Consider the following 21157-nt stretch of genomic DNA (forward strand, 5'->3'; position numbering starts at 1 on the left):
AAAAAGCTAAGAAACAGGAACCGCCTGAAATTTTCTATCCAAGCCAAGCAAATTTTTTTACTTCCTAATTCTTTGATTCATAATTGAAATCTCAGTTTCAAATGAGGAAGATTATCTACATCAAGCATTGCTCTAAGCAAAGGAGCATTCCGTCGCTAGCAGAATTTGTATATATAAAAACACAGCCCTCGCATAATTCAGTGTTAATTATGAGCAGGGAAACTGCACCCACCACTTTCACAGACTGATGGGACATGGCATGCTGCTGCAGTGTTTACATTGGCATTGATGGGTGTGCTGCTCTTCAGGGTTCTGCTCGAGATAGCAGTAGATCCAAGTCGTCATGGAACAAGCAGCTTTGCTAAGGGTTAGGAAAGATACAGGTAAGCCCAAGGGAAGACATACAACTCTGATCCGACTGACATCGCTCCAGCTGGAATAATGCTGCTCAGTTTCTCTCTGGCCTTGCCTGGAAGAAGGTTCCCTTCTCCCACTTCTGCTAGGACAAATATGATTTAATTTTGTGTGGAAATAATGTCATTTTACAGAGGTTTTAGGACTGAAAGGTTATGTAGAAAACACGGCATACTTCTTGACTTGCAGATGCCAGCACGTGGCCCATTAACACCTGGGGTATATCAGCAATAAAGCAGGACTTGAGGCTCACCTGGGGCATTTCACAGTGGCGATTTCAGGACTGTGTAAGACAGTGTAGTGCTCAAGACAGAATACACATTTCCACATTGCCAGTGCCTTTTGTGTCCTCCCCCACTGACACCTTTGAGTTCAGTAGCATCTGGATGACATCAGACTCTACCTCTTGCGTATGTGATCCTCTTTCCTTCCTTCACAAATCTGCTGAAGGAAGCTCCCTCCTCTCACCTCAGAGACTGAAAACCATTTTCCAAACACTACATTCAGCCTTTGGATGTGTGGGTGGAACTTCTACTGACTCATACACACTCTCTCCACAAGTATCGGAGCACTAATTTTAGGCCAAATGATAGTTGTTTTTAATGACCAAAGGCTAGAAGTTGTGTAAACTCCAATAAGAGAACCAAAAAAAGACCACCATTATCAGCTGAGATCAGGAGGAATAATCTAAAGCAAAAGCCTAAGAGACAAGATATGGGCTCTTGTTTACTGAAATCCTCCCAGCACAAACTGTGCTTTGCGTTTCAACGTTCCAGCCTGGACAAACACAACAGGACAGAGGAAAAATGTTTTAAAATAAGAACAGAATGAATATGCATTTCTAACACAAGCCACAGCTGAAACTGTTCTTCTTTCCCAGTAACACAGTTGGAAGTTTCCCCAAATTTTAATTCAAAATGGTGCCCCCATGCATCTGCATGAACTATTGCAGCATGCAAATTACCATGTAGTCACAAATCTAATAGCAACAGGGTGTCCTAAAGAACAGACACAGAAAAGCTCTCTATGCAGTATGTGTTATAGAAATTCTGCCACAAATTTGAATCCCTGGGTACTGGAGCATTTAAAGTACAGGAGCTGCTCCAACATCTTCAGAGGCCCACTTACCAGGTAACTGCTACAAAACCAGGCAGAATCTGATTCATGTCTAGGATCATAGGAAAACAGGACAATTAGGTTGGAAAAGACCACAGGAGTGCTCTAGTCCAGCCTCCTGTTCAAAGCACGGCCATCTGTGAGGTTAAATGAGGTTGCACAGGGCTTCATCCAGCTTGTCTTGAAAAGACAATGATGGAGTCAGCAGTTGTCTGGACAACCTGCTCCAATGCTTGGCTGCCCTCATGGGAAAAAGCCTTTTCCTTCCATGTAGTCTGAACTTTTCTTCTTCCTATTCTCTCTTGTGTACCAAGCATCAGTGGTTGGTACATCAAACTTACTTATCTTCTGTCAACAAGTCCTATTTTAACAAGAAGACACTTTCTGATGAAAAAGCCTTTTCCAAAGCGGGGTGGGGGGGTTTGCTGCTGGTTTTGGGGGGTTTGTTTGTTTTGTTGGTTGGGGTGTTTTTTTAGAAAATTTGCATTTGCAATGTGCTCAGAACCACGTCTTTTGTGTGATCTGCAGCACTTTAAAGATTGACCAGAGGTGCCCCCTCTCTCTAGGAACTGAGGAACTAGACAGGTCAGCTCTGGGACTGGTTCTTTGGACTGATTTTACTTAGAAAATTCTGGGAAGCTGGGAGGGAGTTTGTGGGCTGTCATTTCTTTGGTGGGCCTGAAGAGCTGAATCTGTAATTGAAACTTAGACAGCAAAAAGTGAAGTAGCCTCTGGGCAGGAACACCGATATAATTATCAGAGAAAATCTTCTTTATTTTGTAAGTATTTCAAGCATACTTTCCTGACAATTAAACTTGTTGTAGTACTTCTGTTAAAGTTCTGGAGGGACTGAGCTCTGCTTTGGCTTCCACAGCAAAGGAAACTCAAGGACGAGAGGAAAAAGAAGATATTAGTCATTTATGCAGTTACCTCAGCTTGCTCCTCACACATCTTGTAGATTTGGGTGCTCAGCACCTTTAGAAGGCAGGCTGCTGGAGGAAAAAGCACATCTGAAGGAATTTCTGTTGATTTTGAAAGAGCAGACAGCAACAAAGAAACCAAGTCAGGAAAAAAAGAAAGTGAACCCCAGCCAGTATCAGCCACTAAATATAGCCCTTCATTTACCTCAGTGCATCTAATTCTAAGATATGCATTTCTGACTCCATCCAGTCAGTTGAAAAGAGAAAGACCACACCAGGATAAGCAATGAAGAGTGGTCAAACACATAACTTAATGACGGTGTATAGAAGCCACTACAAAAAAGCTAGGGGAGAATGAAACGTTTTGTGGTGTGGCTGAGTGGCTGATTTCTGTACCCAATCCACCAATATTTTCCAAGCATGGACAGCTTTTCTTGAAATTAAAATAGAAAACACAAGTCCCATATCCCACAAAAACCTGACAGTTTAGTAAAGAGATGGAAGCAACCAAGTAAATCTGACTGCATGGCACTTTAGGAAAAGGACAGAAATAGCTGCAGCTATTAAAAGTGATATACTGCTGAAATCTTTTTGTGATTATGGCAAAAGTCAATCTGACTCCTTGAAAGAAGGCTTAAATGGTTACTGCTTCCTCTAATAAAAGCTACATCACATGTGCTCTCCTTCCTTCAAAATACACTGAATGGAGTTACTTCTAAGCGTGAGATTTGTACTTCTCACAGGCATTGGGAAAAGATTTGTACTTCTCAAGGCATTGGGAAAAGATATAGCTGAGAAAGAGGAAATTAATAGATCAGGAAGTAATCTATAATAAATTAAAATGCAGTCAAGGTAGTATTTTGTTGGGTTTGCTGCTATCATTAGGTGTAGGAAAGCCAAATTCATCAAACTTTCCAAACACAAGAGAGTCCTCCAAATCAGAAAGAAACATTCAGTTTGGTTTATTTGCAGGAAACTAATACCTTTAATTGTTTTCTCCCACCCATCCTCCCCTGAAATGGACATTTGAAGCTGAGACCCAGATACCTCGATGAACTTTAATAACCCTGCTTTAGTTCCAGAATAAAGGAAACTATTTGTAGTATCATAAAATCCCTTAGATCTACTGTATTTCTTTGCTTTGTGTCTTCTGTCTCTGTAGGTCAGCTCTCACCCAAAAGGTATGAGATCTGGTATAAGAGCAGCGCTGTACTCAAGGTACCAGGCCCTGCTGAAAGGAAGGGTATAACAGCCCAGACTTCAGCTAGCCAATTTATTGTGAAGACAGTCTGAGTTCTCCTTTGCCTTGCTCAACCAGATATGTAGGTGCAAAGTTTCATTCTTCTTCAGGTCACTTTGGCTGAGAAAGCTTAGGTCAGACCACCAGAAAACAGGAACACCACCATGGGCATAGATGACCAGTAGTACATAAACAGTGGGCATTGTATTACAAACAATTCTCATAGTTAACAGGTAATGTACATTTAATTTGTTTGCTCAGTGAAAAAAACCACTACAGATACATAAATGTTTTCTGAAAAAAGGGACTAAGACTGAGAAATCTCATTGATGCTACTCTATTAATCAATAGTACAGGAGTGTTCACAGATAAGGCCAGCCCCATGTACTACATAAATCAATACAGGATTGAGCTTGTGTTGAGTTGTATCATCAATAACTGTGCCATACCATTTTCATTTTTGTCACCCCCACCTAAACCAACAGTAGCTGAGAGAAGCAGCGTGAACCACTGCTTAAAATTCTCCCACCAAACCGAGGGAGAGTCAATGTGATTTCCATGTCATTGCTGGAATTCATTCCCTCTCAGGATACTGCCAAACCAACCCAACCAGGGATGACTCATCTGCAGGGCCTCATAAAGTACTTCTGAAAGGTTTGGGTTTTGCCTTTGGAATGCACTGGATTACACCGAGGGTTTGTGATGCTCCAGTGTGGGGAAAGAGGACATCCCTGACTCTTCCCTACAAGGACATTCCCAGCCTGCACTCTGCAGTAGGAACTGCATGCTCAATTTATTCCTCACTACCTAAGGAAAGCATTGAGCGCTCATTCTTTTGGCAAATGATATCACCCTTCCACTTTGATTTTGCTTCTGAGACAACATTTTTTTGCTTGGACTGGAAAACAAATGAACAAATTGCCTGATCCCTCACTCTTCCTTGCTTTCCCATTTCTAACCTTGTGGTAAAAAGATGTATGATGAGCTACAGAGGAAAAAATCTGTGGGAGTCTCAGCTAAAATACTGTCAGCATCTTGCTGGGTAAAGGAGAAATAAAAAATCCCAAAGAAGGGCAAAAATAAAACAAGTGGAAGAAAAAAAATGCCACAGGAGGAGAGAGTAGAAGCCAGTAGGCCTGTTTTTGTTTAAAAAGGATTTGATTGATCACATGGCAGTTCACACAAATTAATGAGTAAACAAGTCAAGTTGGCTGATAGCAATTTTTCCCTTAATGCATAATAAGTAAAATTGAACCCAGTATTTGTAGCACAACATATTGTGGAGCTGTGAAATTTACTACCACCTACACTGCATTAATGAGCCAACAACCTAATATGACTTTAAATTGGGCGAGAATTTCATAACAGTAAGATCATTAGTAACAACAGCTAAGATACACATTTACAGAACACATCATCCCTCACACTTGAGGACCAAAATCAAATGTTTTGTTGATTGTAGTTAGGAAAGAACATCATCACTGGTAGATTTGTGCATCATTGTCTGCCATAGGTGACAGACAACTTTAGGTGAAGCCTCTAGGATCTGGCAACTTTCAGCAAAATGGACTGGGAAAGCCTATTGTTCTGATTATGACTATTTCAACGATCCTATGTAAGATTACAAAAAGTCATAGAAAGAAGTAAAGAAAATTAAGAAATTCCTTGGTAATCATGTAACTTAAATCTGTACAATAAGCCAGAAAGGACAGAAAAAAAACATTACAGGTCCTGGCTTCGAGAATTCACCAGATGTGCACAAGAAGTTATCTAATGTTCTACATGCTGAAGTTCATCTAGCTCTTTAGCCGTCCAGAGAAGTTTTACATATCTATTTCTATTGATGTTACCAGAACTCCTGAGGTGGGATTTCTCAGAAGTTCCACAGAAATGGCTTCATAAACCTACTTATTGATTTGGCTCCTCAGAAGTGGCTTGCATGCGTTCCTCAACTGTCACAGCTGAAATGAGTTTCTACTTGCTTGCATCTTGCTCTATGAGCCCAAAAATTGAAAGGCAAAAGGTATATTAGTCAGCACCATATAGTATTTATTAAGACCATGTTTTTATAGAAATTCGTTGGAAAGGAAAATAGAGGTCTATTGGCAAAATATGCTCCAAGTACTGTGCCTGTCATATCTGGGCAACCTAGCTGTAATGATAAGGTGTGTGTTCATCTCCAGCTCCTGGGCTGGACTGTTATAAGGTCATGTATTGTGGAAGAAAAATTGGGCCAGTCTCACAGAAGGCCTAGAGAAATGACTGAATCAGGACTGAATAAGGGAATGTTTCCCTTCCAAAATGGTAATATAAATAATATGGGGCTGACTAATAATACAGTTGGTTTCCACTAACTAACAGAATAACATGACCATCTACAGAACTGAATTCCACAGTCTGAGCTAATTTTTTTTCTTATTTTCCATCTGAGTCAGAACAAAACCTGTGTTCAGGAGACCAAGTCTCAAGCTTTTAATCTGACATGAATATCCACATCCAATGTGAGATGCAGAAGATATTCCACATGTCAAAAGCCCCATAATGGTGGTTCAAACACAGTTCCAACTCATATCTGACTTATAACGCAAGTTTATCTGTGGACGGTTTGACCAAGAAAATAGATATTTCCACTGGACAGAAGAACTGATTTCATTTAACTGGAAGATGATGAACCCAGGATGCATGTGAAAGCACAATGCCATGTGTGTCTCTCAATTTGCAGGTTTTAAGGTTTCAGTTCTAAAGAGGGGGACATCCAACTTCATGGGAGAATTAGAAGCTCAGCCAGGCCAAACCTCTGGCCACCACTTTGATGTGGGTGTTTTTTTTTCTAATGGAGAGTATAACTTATCTCAATCCTTTCAATTTAGTGAGTCACACCTCTCCTGTTTAAGCGTGCCTACTTTTAAAAGTAGATAGAAATTGTAATTATCAGAGCACGTTGTTACGTCTGTAGCCAATGTCCTCTTTGTGGACTACTCAGGAGGACTACCCTGAATCTGGTTGTTATTTTCTTGCAAAATCAATCTAGTTTAAGAATTGTTCTCCTGAAAACACTCGGGCAATCTCTTCTCTTGAATGATTTTTTTTTTGGCTTTGGGTTTTTTTAAACATTAAGCTGCATGTGCATCCTAGAAGAATTTGAATATGGGATCTGAGTGAAGATCTGAAGCAGTCTGAAAGAACACATCAGTCTGACGAATATGATATTCAGAAAAATGCAAGTTCTCATTTCAAAGGTAATACACACACATACATATATATGTATATAAATCTGTATGGCATATTTGCTGTGCAGGCCTAGACTCTTTGTGAAGTTGTTTTTCGGTGTAGCAAATTAGAAAAACATGCCCAGAATTAAAGGTTACTTAATCGGGTTGAAGCAGTAACTTCAATTCCAGCAACTCCCTCCCACTATGTTACATCTGATAATGTACCCAAGTCCAAACATAAATTTAGTTCAAAAAGATGTTTGGTCCCTGAATGTAAAATGACACTTAGCTTACACAATTAGCCAGGTAATACATATCCTTCCAAGAGAAGCCATTTTTACCGCAGAATAATCTGCATTTTACTAATCTCTGATTGTTCAGTTTTACTTGCTGAAACTTTTCCATATGGCTGTACCGCTGTCCTGTATTTAATTACCACAGAAGGCTATTAATGAAGAGGTTGGAAATTTGGCCCAAGCCCTGGTCCATGGTTTGGACATTTGATGGAGATACAATGAGTAGAACATTTCTGTCAGTACGACGAGGCTGTGCCATTTCACACACAAAGCAGTTGCAAAAGAGGAATAAACACGCCTACAGAAGGCCCAAATATTTTTGAAGTTCCATAAACTTCTAAAATAGAATCACAGAATTATAGAATCTCCTGAGTTGGAAGGGACCCATAAGGATCATCAAGTCCAACTCCTGGCTCCACGCAGGGCCAACCAAGTCAGAGCATGGGACTGAGTGCATCATCCAGACACTTCTTGTCCTCAGTCAAGTTCGGTGCTGTAACCACTTCCCTGGGGAGCCTGTTCCAGTGCCCAACCACCCTCTCAGTAAAGAACCTCTTCCTAATATCCAGCCTAAATAGTATGATTATTAAGTAGCATGGAGTGAAATGAACACCGTTTTGCTAACCTAAAGGACATTCAAACAGGAATTGGTGGAGTAGTCCTTGAAATCAAGGCTGTTTTATCAAGTTGTGAGCGAGACGCATGCCCAGAAATGCAACGTGTGCTTCCCAGTTTTACAGGCAGAGCCTGATTTTGAGCAGAACCGAGGCGAGAGTAGGCAGCACAGAGTGCAGAGGATGTGAGGAAGCTAATGTGGGTGGGAAAGCATATGTTGCTGCCTGGGTGAGGAAGTGGTACACCACAGTTACTTCATAAGTGCAAGGACTTTATAAACTAAATCTCCCAGAGACTGTTTTAAATAGACAAAGAATGACATGCAACCCTGACAGGCTTTCAGTATTGTTTGAGAAGGCTGGTTGCCTTCTAAAAACACTGAACTGCCATTTGTACGTTTTCCAAAAATGCTTATTTTTAACCTCAACCTCTTCACATAAACAGTGGGCAGATGCACCATGTAGTACACTCTGTTGTGTCTAGCAGGAAATTAATGGCTTCCTCAGTCTTACCTGACAATGGAAAACATATTCTGGTGTGGTTTTCTTGAACTTCATGTTCCATACCAAGGCTACACCATCAGGCTCATGTGGAGCATCTTCATTATTGTTATAAGATGCAACCATCAACTCTGGGTACTAGAAAGAAAAAGAAAAAGCAAATGAAGTAAGGTGGATGATGAAGAACCTAGGCGAAATCAGATGAGACCGAAATAATCTCACACTAAATGTGCAATATCTTGTTTTAATTACAATACCCACTAGTCCAATCATAGTATTCAGCTTCATTTTGGTTTTATATTTTACTCATCCCTGCCATCCTTAAAGCCCCTGCTCCTTGCTCTCTTTCAGTTATTCTCAGGTACCACAAAGGCAGTGTTATTTTCTGCAGGTAATTCTCAGAAAAGACAACTGACAGCATTTTCAAAGCAAGGAAGAAGAAAAATCTGCAAGTTTGAGGAATTCTGATCTATTTATTTAACCATTTCTGCAGGGACAAACCATTTTCTTAATTAATTTTGATAATGAAAACACTGTGACCATAGCATTGACTTGCTTTTATTCAGAAATTCACTTTTCTCCCCCAGCATTCCTCAAAACTATTCTTTCTTATTTCATTGTGTACTCTTCCTATTCACTTATGCATAGAATCATCTTGAAAGCTCTTCCTGGTGATTCAAATAGCAAACAAAACATTTTCTTCACAGAAGCTCAATTTTGCAAGATGCTGAGGTCATCCTGTAAAGCACAGGGTGACCTTGAATTCCACTGACTCAGTAAGATTGATGCAATGAGCACTCTAAAATCAGATCCATATTTTCTTGTACAACCTTTATGCACTGATGTATAGAAGTAGATAAGCAACACACATGTATTTGCTTTGTTTATACACACACACACATACGCACTCAAATATCATGTATGAAAAGCCAGATTTTCACATTGTGTTGATGGCCTTGTATCATTTCAATTTGTCCACAAAATGTCAATTTCTGCCTATAAAACAGCACCCAGTTCTCCACTCTCACATGTCTGACAGGAGGTACCACTGATAACCTCTGTCTTTCCTTCTAAATAGTCAAAATAAAGCATTAGACCCTAAAATCACAGGACGGTTCGGGTTGGAAAGAACCTCAAAGATTACCTAGTTCCAACCATGGGCAGGGACACCCTCCACTAGACCAGGATGCCCAAAACCCCATCCAACCTGACTTTGAACACTGCCAGGGAGGGGGCAGCCACAGATTCTCTGGGCAACCTGTGCCAGTGCCTCAGCACCCTCACAGGGAAGAATCTGGTGGCTAGAGTCTAATCTAAATCTCTTTTAGTTTAAAGCCATTATCCCTTGCACTATCACTACCTGGCCTTAGAAACAGTCCCTCCCTGGCATGTCCAGAGAAAAGAATGTGGCTTCTGCAGACCAGTGTGCCAGCACCTCAAGCTCTGCAGGACCCACACCCTCCTCTTGTAAACTAGGAATGCTTTCCCAAAAAATTTCTCAATGATCTCCACAAATCATTGTCCCTTTTTGTCATACCCAGGTACATACCTGCCAATGCACTCATTGCTTTATAGGGGAACAGTGCAGCTGGCAGATGTAAAGGAAATGGGACAAATAAACGGCCAATAGTGCTATTTGGAGCTGTGAATTTGGTTCACGCCAGGCATTTAAAAAATAAATTAAAAAAAAAAGAAAACCACCACCTTTTATATCATTATTATTTGGGTTTGAACCTCTCAGTTCTCAAAATCTATTTCAAAGACATAATGCAGACAGCTATAACTTTTGCCGTCAGCAGCTGTCCTTTCCCACTTTGTGTACACTTCTGTGGACAATTCATCATGGAGCTGATGATTTTTCTATTCAAGTTCATTGTTCCAAATGAGCCTGGACCCACGTGTGGGAGAACCAACAGCAACACGTGGCCACCATAGGCATCTCTTTCCCATTCCGGGGAGGCTCTGACTGAGCCTCCACTCCCCTATCCCCCTTCGCTCTCTCTCCTGAGACAGAGATTACAACCACTTCTGAACAGCGAGCTCAGCTTCTCAGCTTCTCCTTTGAACCTTTTCATCCCACCTTGGCCCGGGTCCAAGTAAACAGGGTGCACAGCAGGCTCTTGCCAGGGCACCTTGTTTTTGGCTGAACAGGTTAGGTACCATTCGCGCAAGCAGCTGAACCCGCAGTCGTGCAGGGGCAGATACCTTGGCAGGCAGAAGCGACAAGCCCTTCCACCAGCATGGCAGCAGCCAGCTAGGGCATGTGACCAGGCCTGAAGCACCAGTTTAGAGGCACTCTGGGCTTGGTTCATGCTCCTGGAAAGTCTGGCGAGCATGTTCTAGTTGGCAGCATGTCTGGCCATAAACAAACAGGCTCTAATCTTGCTGGTCTATACATAGGTTTTGCAATCACAGTTTATGCATCTGACTGGAAATGCAGTTTGAAGTTTACACAGACACTGGGGTCATACCCGGCTGGACACCACATTATGGGGCTTTTTCAGTCAAAAAAATCCAGACCAAAGTGCAGTACCATAAATCCACACTTGCCACTTCATTCAATCTACTTGCATTTACCGAATTTCAGTCCTCACCAGGTTCCCAGCTGACCTGTGACCACAGCTGAAAATGTCAAGGAAATGGTGGGAAACAGCTTTTGGGGCTGCCGCATGGGACTCAAGAAAGACACAGCCATATCCCCTGGACTGAGCTTTTCTTGGCCTTAGATGAGCTAAGTTACCTTTTCAGGGACAGAGCAAGGTAATCCCACCCTCTATGTTTACCCTGTTGGGCCCTTCCCTTAGATCCTTGATGAAGCATCTAAGCTGTTTCCCCTTTGCTCTGCAAAAGAATCAAGGGGCTAGTGGGTTAGCTTTAATGGTATGAATGATCCCACATGTTTGGGACCGTATTTTACATGTGACTGGGAACAGAATAACTTGTTTAATCAATGCATCAAGGTCCTTTGTTTGATTAAGCTTCTATTTGGCTCCGGGCTGTTTTGCAGCAACAGTTTTATCACAGAAAATTGAGCAATGTGTTCTGCAGTTCCCATGATTATTCCAGCTATCCTTTGGCATACTGGACACTGCCATGTCCTGGAGCATGGGTGAGAAGCAGAGCAGCTAGCGGTGAGGTGAAATACCTCCATCTGGCTCCAGCTCATGCTGCACGATACACCTCAAAGCAGGGAAGAGAGGAGGTAAATCCCTCCTCCCAGGCCAGCTAGGGCAGCACACAGAGGCCCCCCTCCAGCATGCAGAAGATGTTGAAGTGGAGGAGCCTCAGCTGGGGTGCCAGGTTGCTGAGCATGAGGAGTTAACGGAGGGGAAGGCAGGAGGGGCCACCCTGGAACAAAGAGGTGGGAAGCAGAACATGCCTGCGAGCCCCAGGGGCTGAGCAATTACATTTGGCAGTGCTCTTCTGAGGCAGCTTTTTTTCTTGCTGCCCTGGGAATACAGTAAGAGCTGCCTGTTAGGAAAATATCAGATAAGAATTCCATGTAATTTCCAGCCCCTGAACAAGTGAACAACCTAAGATAAGTGTTTCCTCAGGCTTATATTTGATTTCTGTGGAAATCCATATGTGCTTAAAGGCCACCCACGTCACAGCGGTGCATACCTGTTGTTAAGCTGGTATTTTGTATGAAAGCAAAGGGATAAATCCTTCATTTCACACACAGGCATGAGCTGGATATTACAAGAAGCCTCTCTGCAGCTGGCTGTTGTGCACCACAGCTGGTGGGACAGCCAGACCTGCAGAGCCTACCGGTGGTGCTTGGTGAGACCCTCCAACTCCTCCCCGCTGCTGCCATTTTCCTGTGCAGTCAGCTGCCGCCTTACCTGAGAAGTACCCAGAGGGGTGGAAGCAGCACTGCTGCCATTTTGAGAGGAAGGAGAGAAGGATGGATGTGAGAGTCACTGTGCTCCTTACCCACTGCCTCTCTCCAGCCTGCATGCACCATTTACGTACTTGGCCTTAAACATGTGCTGCCTCCATGTGCAACAATGAACACGGTGTGGAAAGAGCAGCTACTGCTAAGGTTAGGCTAAGCAAAGCTTAGGTCCATAATACAGATATGATGAAACTGCTCCTGGACCTTGGAGCACTTTCTGCCTGGTTTCCTCCACGGGGAAGGAAGCTACTTTGCTCCAGGCTGGAACCTGAGCACAGGCTAACAGGGAAGAGGAAGAGAGGATGAGGGGGGCTAGAGTGAAACTGGGACGGAATGAGTTTGACAGGACCTGTAGTGATGTCTGCGTGTGTGCTAGCCCCAGCTCTCCAACTGAGCAGCTAATTAACCTGGTTTCTGTGCTTTGCTGATGCAGCTGTATTGGTTTTGGGAAGCTTAAGCAGTTCTATCGCCAGTTTTATTTTGCAATATGACAATGCTTTGTGGTACACAGAAATTGGGTACGTTCCAGACACTCTGCTTTAGCATGCCCCCTGGCCAGCTGCAGCCTCCTCTTCCACTGGTTAAAGACAGGACCCAGCGTTTTTAGATAAAACATCTTTTCAATCTTTTCAAGTTGTTCAGATTCACAGTTTGAGTTTTAGTGTATTAGAAAAATAAATTTTCTTCCTCACCACTCTTAGTTTTTATTTTATACACTATTTTGCCTAACTATTTATTAAATCAATTGCTACATATTTAGTAAATTATTTCTAATTGGTTTGTCCTAAAAAATTTTCCATGTGCTGAGGGAGTGAAGAGGGGAGAAGTTAGAGACTCCTTCATCTTAGCAGGTTTGCTTGTTAACCTGTGGTTTTAATACAACATCCTGGTTTTGAAGACAAAGCAACATGCTCCAAAAGCTGTCTGCTTCATTATTGTCCACTACTCTTCCTTACAGAGAAGCATGCATTTGCTCATTCAAGGTCTTGATGTTAGATAAAAAGTAACATCACAGTTTGCAGAACAAAGGGACAAACTGAGGCTGGCTGTATTATTTTGGGAGAATTTGGAAAGGGTATGGAAACACAGCTCCCAGCTTCACATCTTACCTGAAGAGACCAATCCATACAGGTGACGACACGATGCTTTGACCAGTGCTCATCATAAAACTGACGGTTAAAAGAAAGGTTGGCTCCTGCTTGAACGTCTCTGTGAATTCAAAGTGACATTTTGAAGTGACAGCATTTAAATGCTGTGAAAATCAATGAGAAAGTTTCTGACTACTACTTCTCAGACCTCTGCCCAGCCTGGGGAAGTCTGCCACCTTGACTTAATTGCTCTCATTGACTATCTTGCTGATAACAAATCTGCACCGAGGAACAGATTTTACACCTGTTTCACAAAACTACATTTCTTAATTTCCCACTGCCTTGCTGACACCTCTGCCTCACCCTGGGCCACCTCTGCCACCTTTGTCTCTCAGCACCACACCTGACTCTGGCACTCAGCTCCCCCCTTTCTGAATCTTTATGTCCAGGCTGCAGTGTTTTTAAAGGTACAGTGATGGAGATGGTGCATGCCTTCTGGCACCATTAGGATGGTTCAGTGCTGGTCCAATGCTACCACACCAATGCATTTAGCTAGTCACAGGGGCGATACTCTAGAGTAACCTCCAGTAAGTAACTTCAGTGCAACACGGGCACTGATTTGCCATGAGGCTTCATCAGATAGGCAGCTGTTGAAATCTAAATACTTCCTCTTCTACTAACAAGCTTTGCTGCTTGTGCTCCCCTATCAATTGCAGAATACACAACCTGTCACCTCTTCTCTTACGTGTTTAGATTGCAAACACTTTGGGAGATCATCATTTTCATCCACACACTGCATAGCACAGCAGGATCCATTACACAAAAGCAATTTGAATTTGCAAAAATATCACGATACAAGCACATCTACATATACATGTGTGAACACATATGTGTCTATTTCAGTTATTATAATTTTTCTTCCGGATTTCATTTAAAACCCAAAAATCCCCCAACAGTTAAACCACCTGCGTAACAAATTAAAAAACCCCAGAGCAATAAAGCATGGAGGTATTTTACAAAATAATTTAGGCTAACCAAGTGACCCAGGGCTTCATGGAGAGGTTTTTAAACTTTTCTTAACTATAAAAATGTTTTGCTTCGTTTTAAAATTGAGGCTTCCTGGCACTGGAATTCTTCTTATACAGATTGTTTTACAAAAGCAAATAAGCTCCAAACTGACCCATCTTTCTCTTCTACATCTCTGCCGCTGTAGTCAAAGAAGATGTCTGAATCTTCAGCCAAAGCTCGCTCAATTACACGTATTGTCCGGTCAAAAAATATCAGGAATTCTTCTGAGTGGAGAACTTGCTGTTTTTCTTCTTCTGTCAGTTCTCTAGGAGGAGCTTGGAAAATGAAAAAAATGTAGTCAAGAGTATGCAATTTCACTCCTTTCCCAATGAATCGACATGTTCAGTGGATTTCTTTTGACATGAAAGCTAGCTGTAGCAATCTCAGGGCAAAAATCAAAGCTTTAGTCTCAAAATCATGACTAAGAACATTTTAGTATATCTAAATATACTCCTGTATATTCCTAGAATGTAGCATTTACATAGAAGAGATCCTATATCTTTTATATTTATTATTCTGAAGTGGAAAATACTTAAGCCCCCCTAAATTAAATAAACTCAGTGTTCCCATTTCAGGAAATAGCCATGGCTGACGTTTAAGCAATACCTAACTCGAAAAAGTAGAACACTTATGTAACAGGGGACCTGTCAGTGGAGCCAAAGATAATATAATCTTCTTAACTTATACTGCAGTTCTTTGTGTTAAAAGGGCACACATAATCTCTCTCTTCACTCCTTCCCAGTTCTCCTTGGTGTCACTGATAAATTCTGTCTCTGCTTTAGAGAGCTTTTGTGAAGCGATGAAGTAAATAACCAAAGATATTCTCTGAAGCAGCAAAATCGAAAGCAACTGACCAAAGATCAGTTTCTTTAAGGCAGTTTTATTCCTTGAAGAGGAATCCTAAGAGCCAGAACAATGGATGCCACCGAGTTGTGTCCAGAGCCGCCCTGGGAAGGGGTAAGAGCTGGATAGCCTGGCCAGGATAGCCTGGCCCCTACAAGACACAATTGCTTTTTTACACATACACAGAGATGCTAAACCTTTATTTCCAAACCAGTATTTCCAGTGTGATCCTTCATTTGAAAAATGCTATCTTTACAGGATGTACTGGTGCTGTATCTCCATCTGTTTAATGACCTGTTGTTAAATTCCAACTCAAATGTCAGCATCAGAGGGGAAGGAAATTGTGATGCTGCTACTGCCGTGGTGCAAATTTCTGTTCTCAATTACACTATCATATTGATAACGTGGCAATGTTGTATACCAATTATGCCTTTGCCCACAAGTGCTTTTAAACTGTCGTTTTAGTTATATTTCAGAATTACTTGTATTTCAAAAAACGCTGTTGATGTCTTCGCGGTTACATCAAACCAGCCTTGCAACTAGCTTAATTCCCAGCGTGAAAAGCTCTGTTGACATCACAGGACTCATGCTAACAGAGAATTTTGTTCCAAATTTATAATGAGGTACAGAAACAAGTATCATAACCAGATTTATTGCAAAATTAGAAAGACTATTCCTTCGAGTTTAACTGTTGATCAAAGGTCTCCTGCATGGGCTTTACGCTGGAGATTTGAGGTGTTTACTTGTGAAAATGACCATGAAGTCTCCCTAGGCCATATTGGGTTAAAACACCAGCAGCCCAAAAAATAATTCAGCACGGTGCCTCAGAGAACACCCAGCAGACATCAAAGTTTAACTCCCATCCCTGTCATGCATATCTTAATGTTTAACGAAATGACGAGTGGCACAGTTTAAAGTTGCAGTTTGGAATTATTTTCCAGTTGCTGTGCCATGCCCCACAGCTCCTTTTGGCTCTGAGGGAGATGCGGCCCTTGCCCGCTGCTTGATTTTCCCATAGATCACACTAGACCCATGAGCTGTGGTGCCCAAGTTATGACGCCACCGCCACCAGCCCCAGGGGCAAGGATGGATTGAAAGGCACAGCAGCAAAGAGGAGTAGTGACACGGTCAGCATTACTGTAGTAACGCAGCTTCCCCAGCTTTCAGTGCACTTGCTTTCAAAGCACTCCATGTTGTAGGGAGAGGCTGTTACCACCACACTTAGGTTTGTTCAACTGGCCAGAGCGTTAGCGCTGAAAGACAAAATCTCTGCACTATACCTGGGCTAAATATAGAGGGCAGGAAAAATGCAAAAGGTGGAGAAGCAATTTGGCCCTCAGGAGACAGAGCGGCTAAGAAGTTGGAAACTTTAGCCTTTGATGATCTCCTATGGACCTGGCCCTCTGCCTCCTACCACCAGGTTAGTGGTCCCTGTGGAGCTCCACACATCCAGAGAATATTTACGTCCCCCCGCGTGGTACCCTTGAGTAGCAGAGCGACAATTACCAAGGCAGGAGCACAATTTACCTCTAAGTGCTTTAGACAGAAGCAATGCATGTGAAAAAAAAAGAATGACTAGCAAAAAGTACAGGTTGACCTATTGCAGCATCCACTGCTGAATAGTAATTGGCACTAAGGGAACTCATCTGGCAAGGAAGCCTGTAATGAGGCAATATCCCACTGTCACCACTAAAGCATCGCTTTCCGAGAATCAAAGACAACAAACATGACAATGCAGTAAAACGGCATAAAAGGGGAGAAAATAACTGCAAAGGCAACTGGAAAACTCATTTTAAACTGCCCCAAATGGTAAAAATTATTTGCTAAATCAAATCCTCTCTACAGCTTGGAAATATAAATTTATTACTCTGCCATTTGCCGACTGTAACTGGCAAACAAAACACAACCCAAAATCAATAGAAAGGAAAAAGGCAAAAAATAAACAGCTTGGGAGCTGTGGAGTGTTCACAGGCAATGGAGACACACGACTGCAGTTCTACCTCAGCAAAATCTCTCTTGCAGTTCGCACTGATCTGTGGGAGGCCGGCAGTCTATTAAACCCTCTTCGGCATCAGGAACACCTTGGCTAAAGTTTGTAGGGCATAAATCATCTTACCTCATTCATCTGACTGACACACCAGATGCCCCCTGGCGATATTAAGCTTCATATTTTAACCTTATTTTCTTCTTTCATTCGGCTGCCTCTGAAGTTTTATTTGAGGCAATCTCTTCTTACAAGAATGTTAACATCATTACTTTTTCCAGTGTAAAACATTGCTGTAACTACTGCAAATACATGAAGTGTAAGCAAAAAACCCAAAGGAGACGGGCTTGTTCTTTCAAAGATGAAGATTTTCTAACCATTTATCTTTCAGAGCCGCTTCCATTTTCCCCTTGTTCCTTCTCCCTGCCTCTCCATTACCTTGAATAAAATAAAAAGAACCTATGTCATTTTCTGCAATTTTTCTTCCTACCTGGGAGCTTACAGTTACTTTGATCTCAGCTTTCAAGAGACACCGGCTCTCTTCAAGGAAAACTCTGAGAAACGTAAGGAGCTGATCAAAGTATCTTTTGTTTTATTTTGTCACAGAGACCTACGTGATGTGACAATATCTTCAGAAATTCCCTGGATGAATACAGCATTTGCCTTCAAGTATCTTGCTCTTCCTGGCGTAAAAAAAGGGAACCAACCACATCTAACCTCCTGTGTCTAACAAAGCCTAGCGCGACGCTTAGCTTACCAGTGCTAAAAGTTACGTGCTTATTGCCTGGAGTGCAATGAAAGCTCCTGCAAATGAAGACTCATCCTTTGCTCTTGTTTGTATACTGTAGCTTCCTAATGAACTGTTGTGCCCTGCTTCCCACCCGGAGGAGCTGAACCCACGTACAGCCCAGTACAGCTCATGGCAGGAGGACCCATGGTGCAAGTTCTGCCTTCCAGGGCCACTGGGCATCCGGTTCATCCACTGAGACATTGATGGGGTCCCTACGCACAAGTGGAGTGTTGTCTGTGTGGCTCTGGGCTTACGGGATCAACAAGATGTATCAAAGAACCCCTGTACTCTTGTTAATGTATAATATTGCACAAAATTATATGGAATTTACTTTTAAAATGAAAATACTGTGCCATTATATATGCACAGGGGAAGAAAATGCCGGGCATATCCGCAATGAAAAACATGGCATGATCGAAAAGCTCTAGGATATTTAACAAAAGTTGAACACCACATGAAAACAACACTTATTCAACACTTACTTCTGAAAAAAAAGAGCATTTTTTTATTTCACATGTGATTTAACATGTTCCTCAGAAATGCCATAATCCTCATCAGGTCTTTTGCCCATAAATCTCTTTGTTCGAAACAGGAAAAAACCCTTAAATATAAAGCACTTCCTTGGATCTTTAGGAACTACGATAAAAAAGTGCTGCAGACTTGTTCTTATGTGGCAGAAGCAGTTTTGTAATAAATATAAATAGTTGTGATAACAGTTCAGCACAAGTTCAACAAAGAGTCTTCTCCCAAGGGAGCCAAAAAAGTATTTTAAAAAAAACCCCAACAAAAAAAGCCAGAGAAGAGACTCACCTTTAAATAACAGAATATGAAAAATATCCTCCTGAAACCTAAGCAATTGTAAAAACCTGACAACAGAAATTAAGTCCATTAAAGATAAAAAAGAAAACAGGAACAGAGAGAGTATGTGAATGAAAGAAAGGGCGAGCTAATAAAAACAGTAGAGCAGGAAGCAGCCTTGTTATGAGCCCAGAGATATAACGAGAGACAGAAGGAGATTAGCAAAACCCTTTTAAGAGCTGTATTATTTCTTTCAGAGTGTATTTAAATCCAATGTAAACTTTAGATGTGCTGACGACCAAGGATGGTCAAAATGTACAGTGTGAGAACTGCAAGGTGCCAAGGGGCTCTCAGCAGCTTTTACTCCTTGGCTGCTGATAGCCTGTGATCTTCTTGTTTTTCTTGTGCTTCTCACGTTCATATCAGGCCTGATACGGGCCGTATCCCGGTTTGATACAGGCCGTATCCTGGTTGTGTTGGGTTTAAAACGCAAGTCACTGCACAGCATGATTGCTGAACACATAAAGGGAGATTGTGAGGTGCGTGTAGGGCTTTTTGAGTTCTGGAGTAACAGGGACCAGAGCCTTAAATTCAAAACTGTGACCCGCAGGACTGTTCCCACTGATGGTGCTCTCCAGGGGCTGTGCTGAGCACCATCCCTGAGCACAACTGAGACAGGCTATCAGGACGGGTCAGCACCCCCAAGCTTGCCATGGTGTCAGTGGCACTGAAACTGTGGCGTTACAGGCTATTACAAACCTCAAATTGCTCACAGGGGCAAAGCCAGCAACCTTGTCCTGCTTCCCTCATACTGAGGCCTGAGTGTCCCCACCACGGCCTGCTGCATGGCGCTATGCACAGGTCCCAGGTGAGACAGGGGCACAGCAGTATGCTGAAGCTGCAGATCCCAGCCTCCCCCGTCATGGAGGTTTCTGAGGATATATCCCCAGCTTCAGATAAATGCAGGTTGAAGCTCACTTTGAAGATGCAGCCCAGCCCACTGTTGATGGGGTTTTTACTGACACAAAGAGGCACCTTAGGTGGAGCTTCAGAGCTCTCTGCTGGTGGAAAGCCCCAATTTACTTGACGCCACAGTTTGGGACCAGTTTTTTGATTTCATGGCCAGGAGAGGCTGGGAACAGGCAGAGCCCAGCCCAGTTCTCTGGCAGGCATCCCATACCTGGCTCTTCCAAGGAGGGTGGCGACACCATGCACCTGAGATATGGGTGACAACAGGCAGCCCCATGGAAAAAACACAGTGGGGGCATCCAAAGGCTTCATATCATTCAAACAATCAAGAAGCCAGATCTTCAGCTCCCACTGTAGAGACACTTATGGGGGCCTGAGCTTGTCCTCTGCACTGAGTACCTCCATGGCACTGAAGTGGTGCAAGTGGTGTTGTGCCAGGCAGGCTGCCCTACAGCAGGTGCACTGTGTGCCTTAAGGTGATAGATACCAAGACAGGTCCAAAACTAGAGTCAGACCCTGCAAACAGCCGTGCTGAATAATCCCAACGAACCCCACAGAGCAACTCAAGGGCATGCGGGGGGAAGATGAGGAAATTAAGCATGCAATAAATGTCTGAAGAATTAAATTGGATTACCTATAAATCACAGAGAAAAAAAATCACATTTCCTCTTAAAATATCATTATAAAAATAGAGCACTTCTCTCCTCTTGGCTTGGGGAGAGGGAGAGTGAACAGACTGGATGCAAGCTTTATTTTTAATCCTGACCTATTATTGAGTGATATTGGTGAAAAAATTGTCTGCTTTTCTCTCCTCACACTTCTCTCTCCCATGGTTTTTTTCCTTACACTCCTATAACTCAAAAAAGGCCATGCTGACTTTTTTTAATCTGTTAAAAAATGTGCTCCCTGAGCTGAAACCAAATTTCAGCCCAGAGCAAATTTTTATGGCTGGGTTATAAATCCCTGAAAAACAGGATTCATAATGGAAGTGCTGACACAGCCTTAACTACTATATAGCAGTGTGAATGGCGCCACTATAATATCTATTAGAGATTCTTTAAAAAGTTTGCAAAATATTGTCTTGCCTTGCAGAGAAAAAGAAGCCAGAGTACTTAATGCCAACATAAACATGCTTTTAACCCATTATGTGCTAATTTGCAGAAAAGCTATTAATTCTGAGTAGGCACACAGAGCACAGCACCGACAGGAAATGTTCTTCTAAACTCCTGTTTGACTTGTAACATGGTTTTAATCACTTCCATGAAACACAAACGACGGCTTCAGACTCTGAATGTTGCTCAGAACATGAGAAGGGTGATTACAACAGAGAGGAAAACAGGATTTCATTGGCAAAAAGGGCTAAAGCCAACAGGGAGAGAACGACACCAAATGCTTAGAGTGTGACTCCA

The 21157-nt window shown here is 42.4% G+C and overlaps 1 protein-coding gene across 1 annotated transcript in view; it reads right to left on the reverse strand.

The window, feature by feature from the left end:
- DYNC1I1 (dynein cytoplasmic 1 intermediate chain 1) overlaps nt 1-21157 on the reverse strand; it is a gene marked incomplete at its 3' end in the record, with an annotated part of 189441 nt that overhangs the window by 64103 nt on the left and 104181 nt on the right. Inside the window, exons 8-10 of the mRNA XM_084260489.1 lie at nt 14477-14639; nt 13318-13417; nt 8326-8451 (exon numbers count right to left, since the gene is read on the reverse strand). Coding sequence (XP_084116615.1) covers nt 8326-8451; nt 13318-13417; nt 14477-14639 — 389 coding nt within the window. The remainder of the gene's footprint in view (nt 1-8325; nt 8452-13317; nt 13418-14476; nt 14640-21157) is intronic.

This window comes from Gallinula chloropus (genome assembly GCF_964237585.1).
Source record: "Gallinula chloropus genome assembly, chromosome: 2".
Classification (NCBI taxonomy): Eukaryota; Metazoa; Chordata; class Aves; order Gruiformes; family Rallidae; genus Gallinula; species Gallinula chloropus.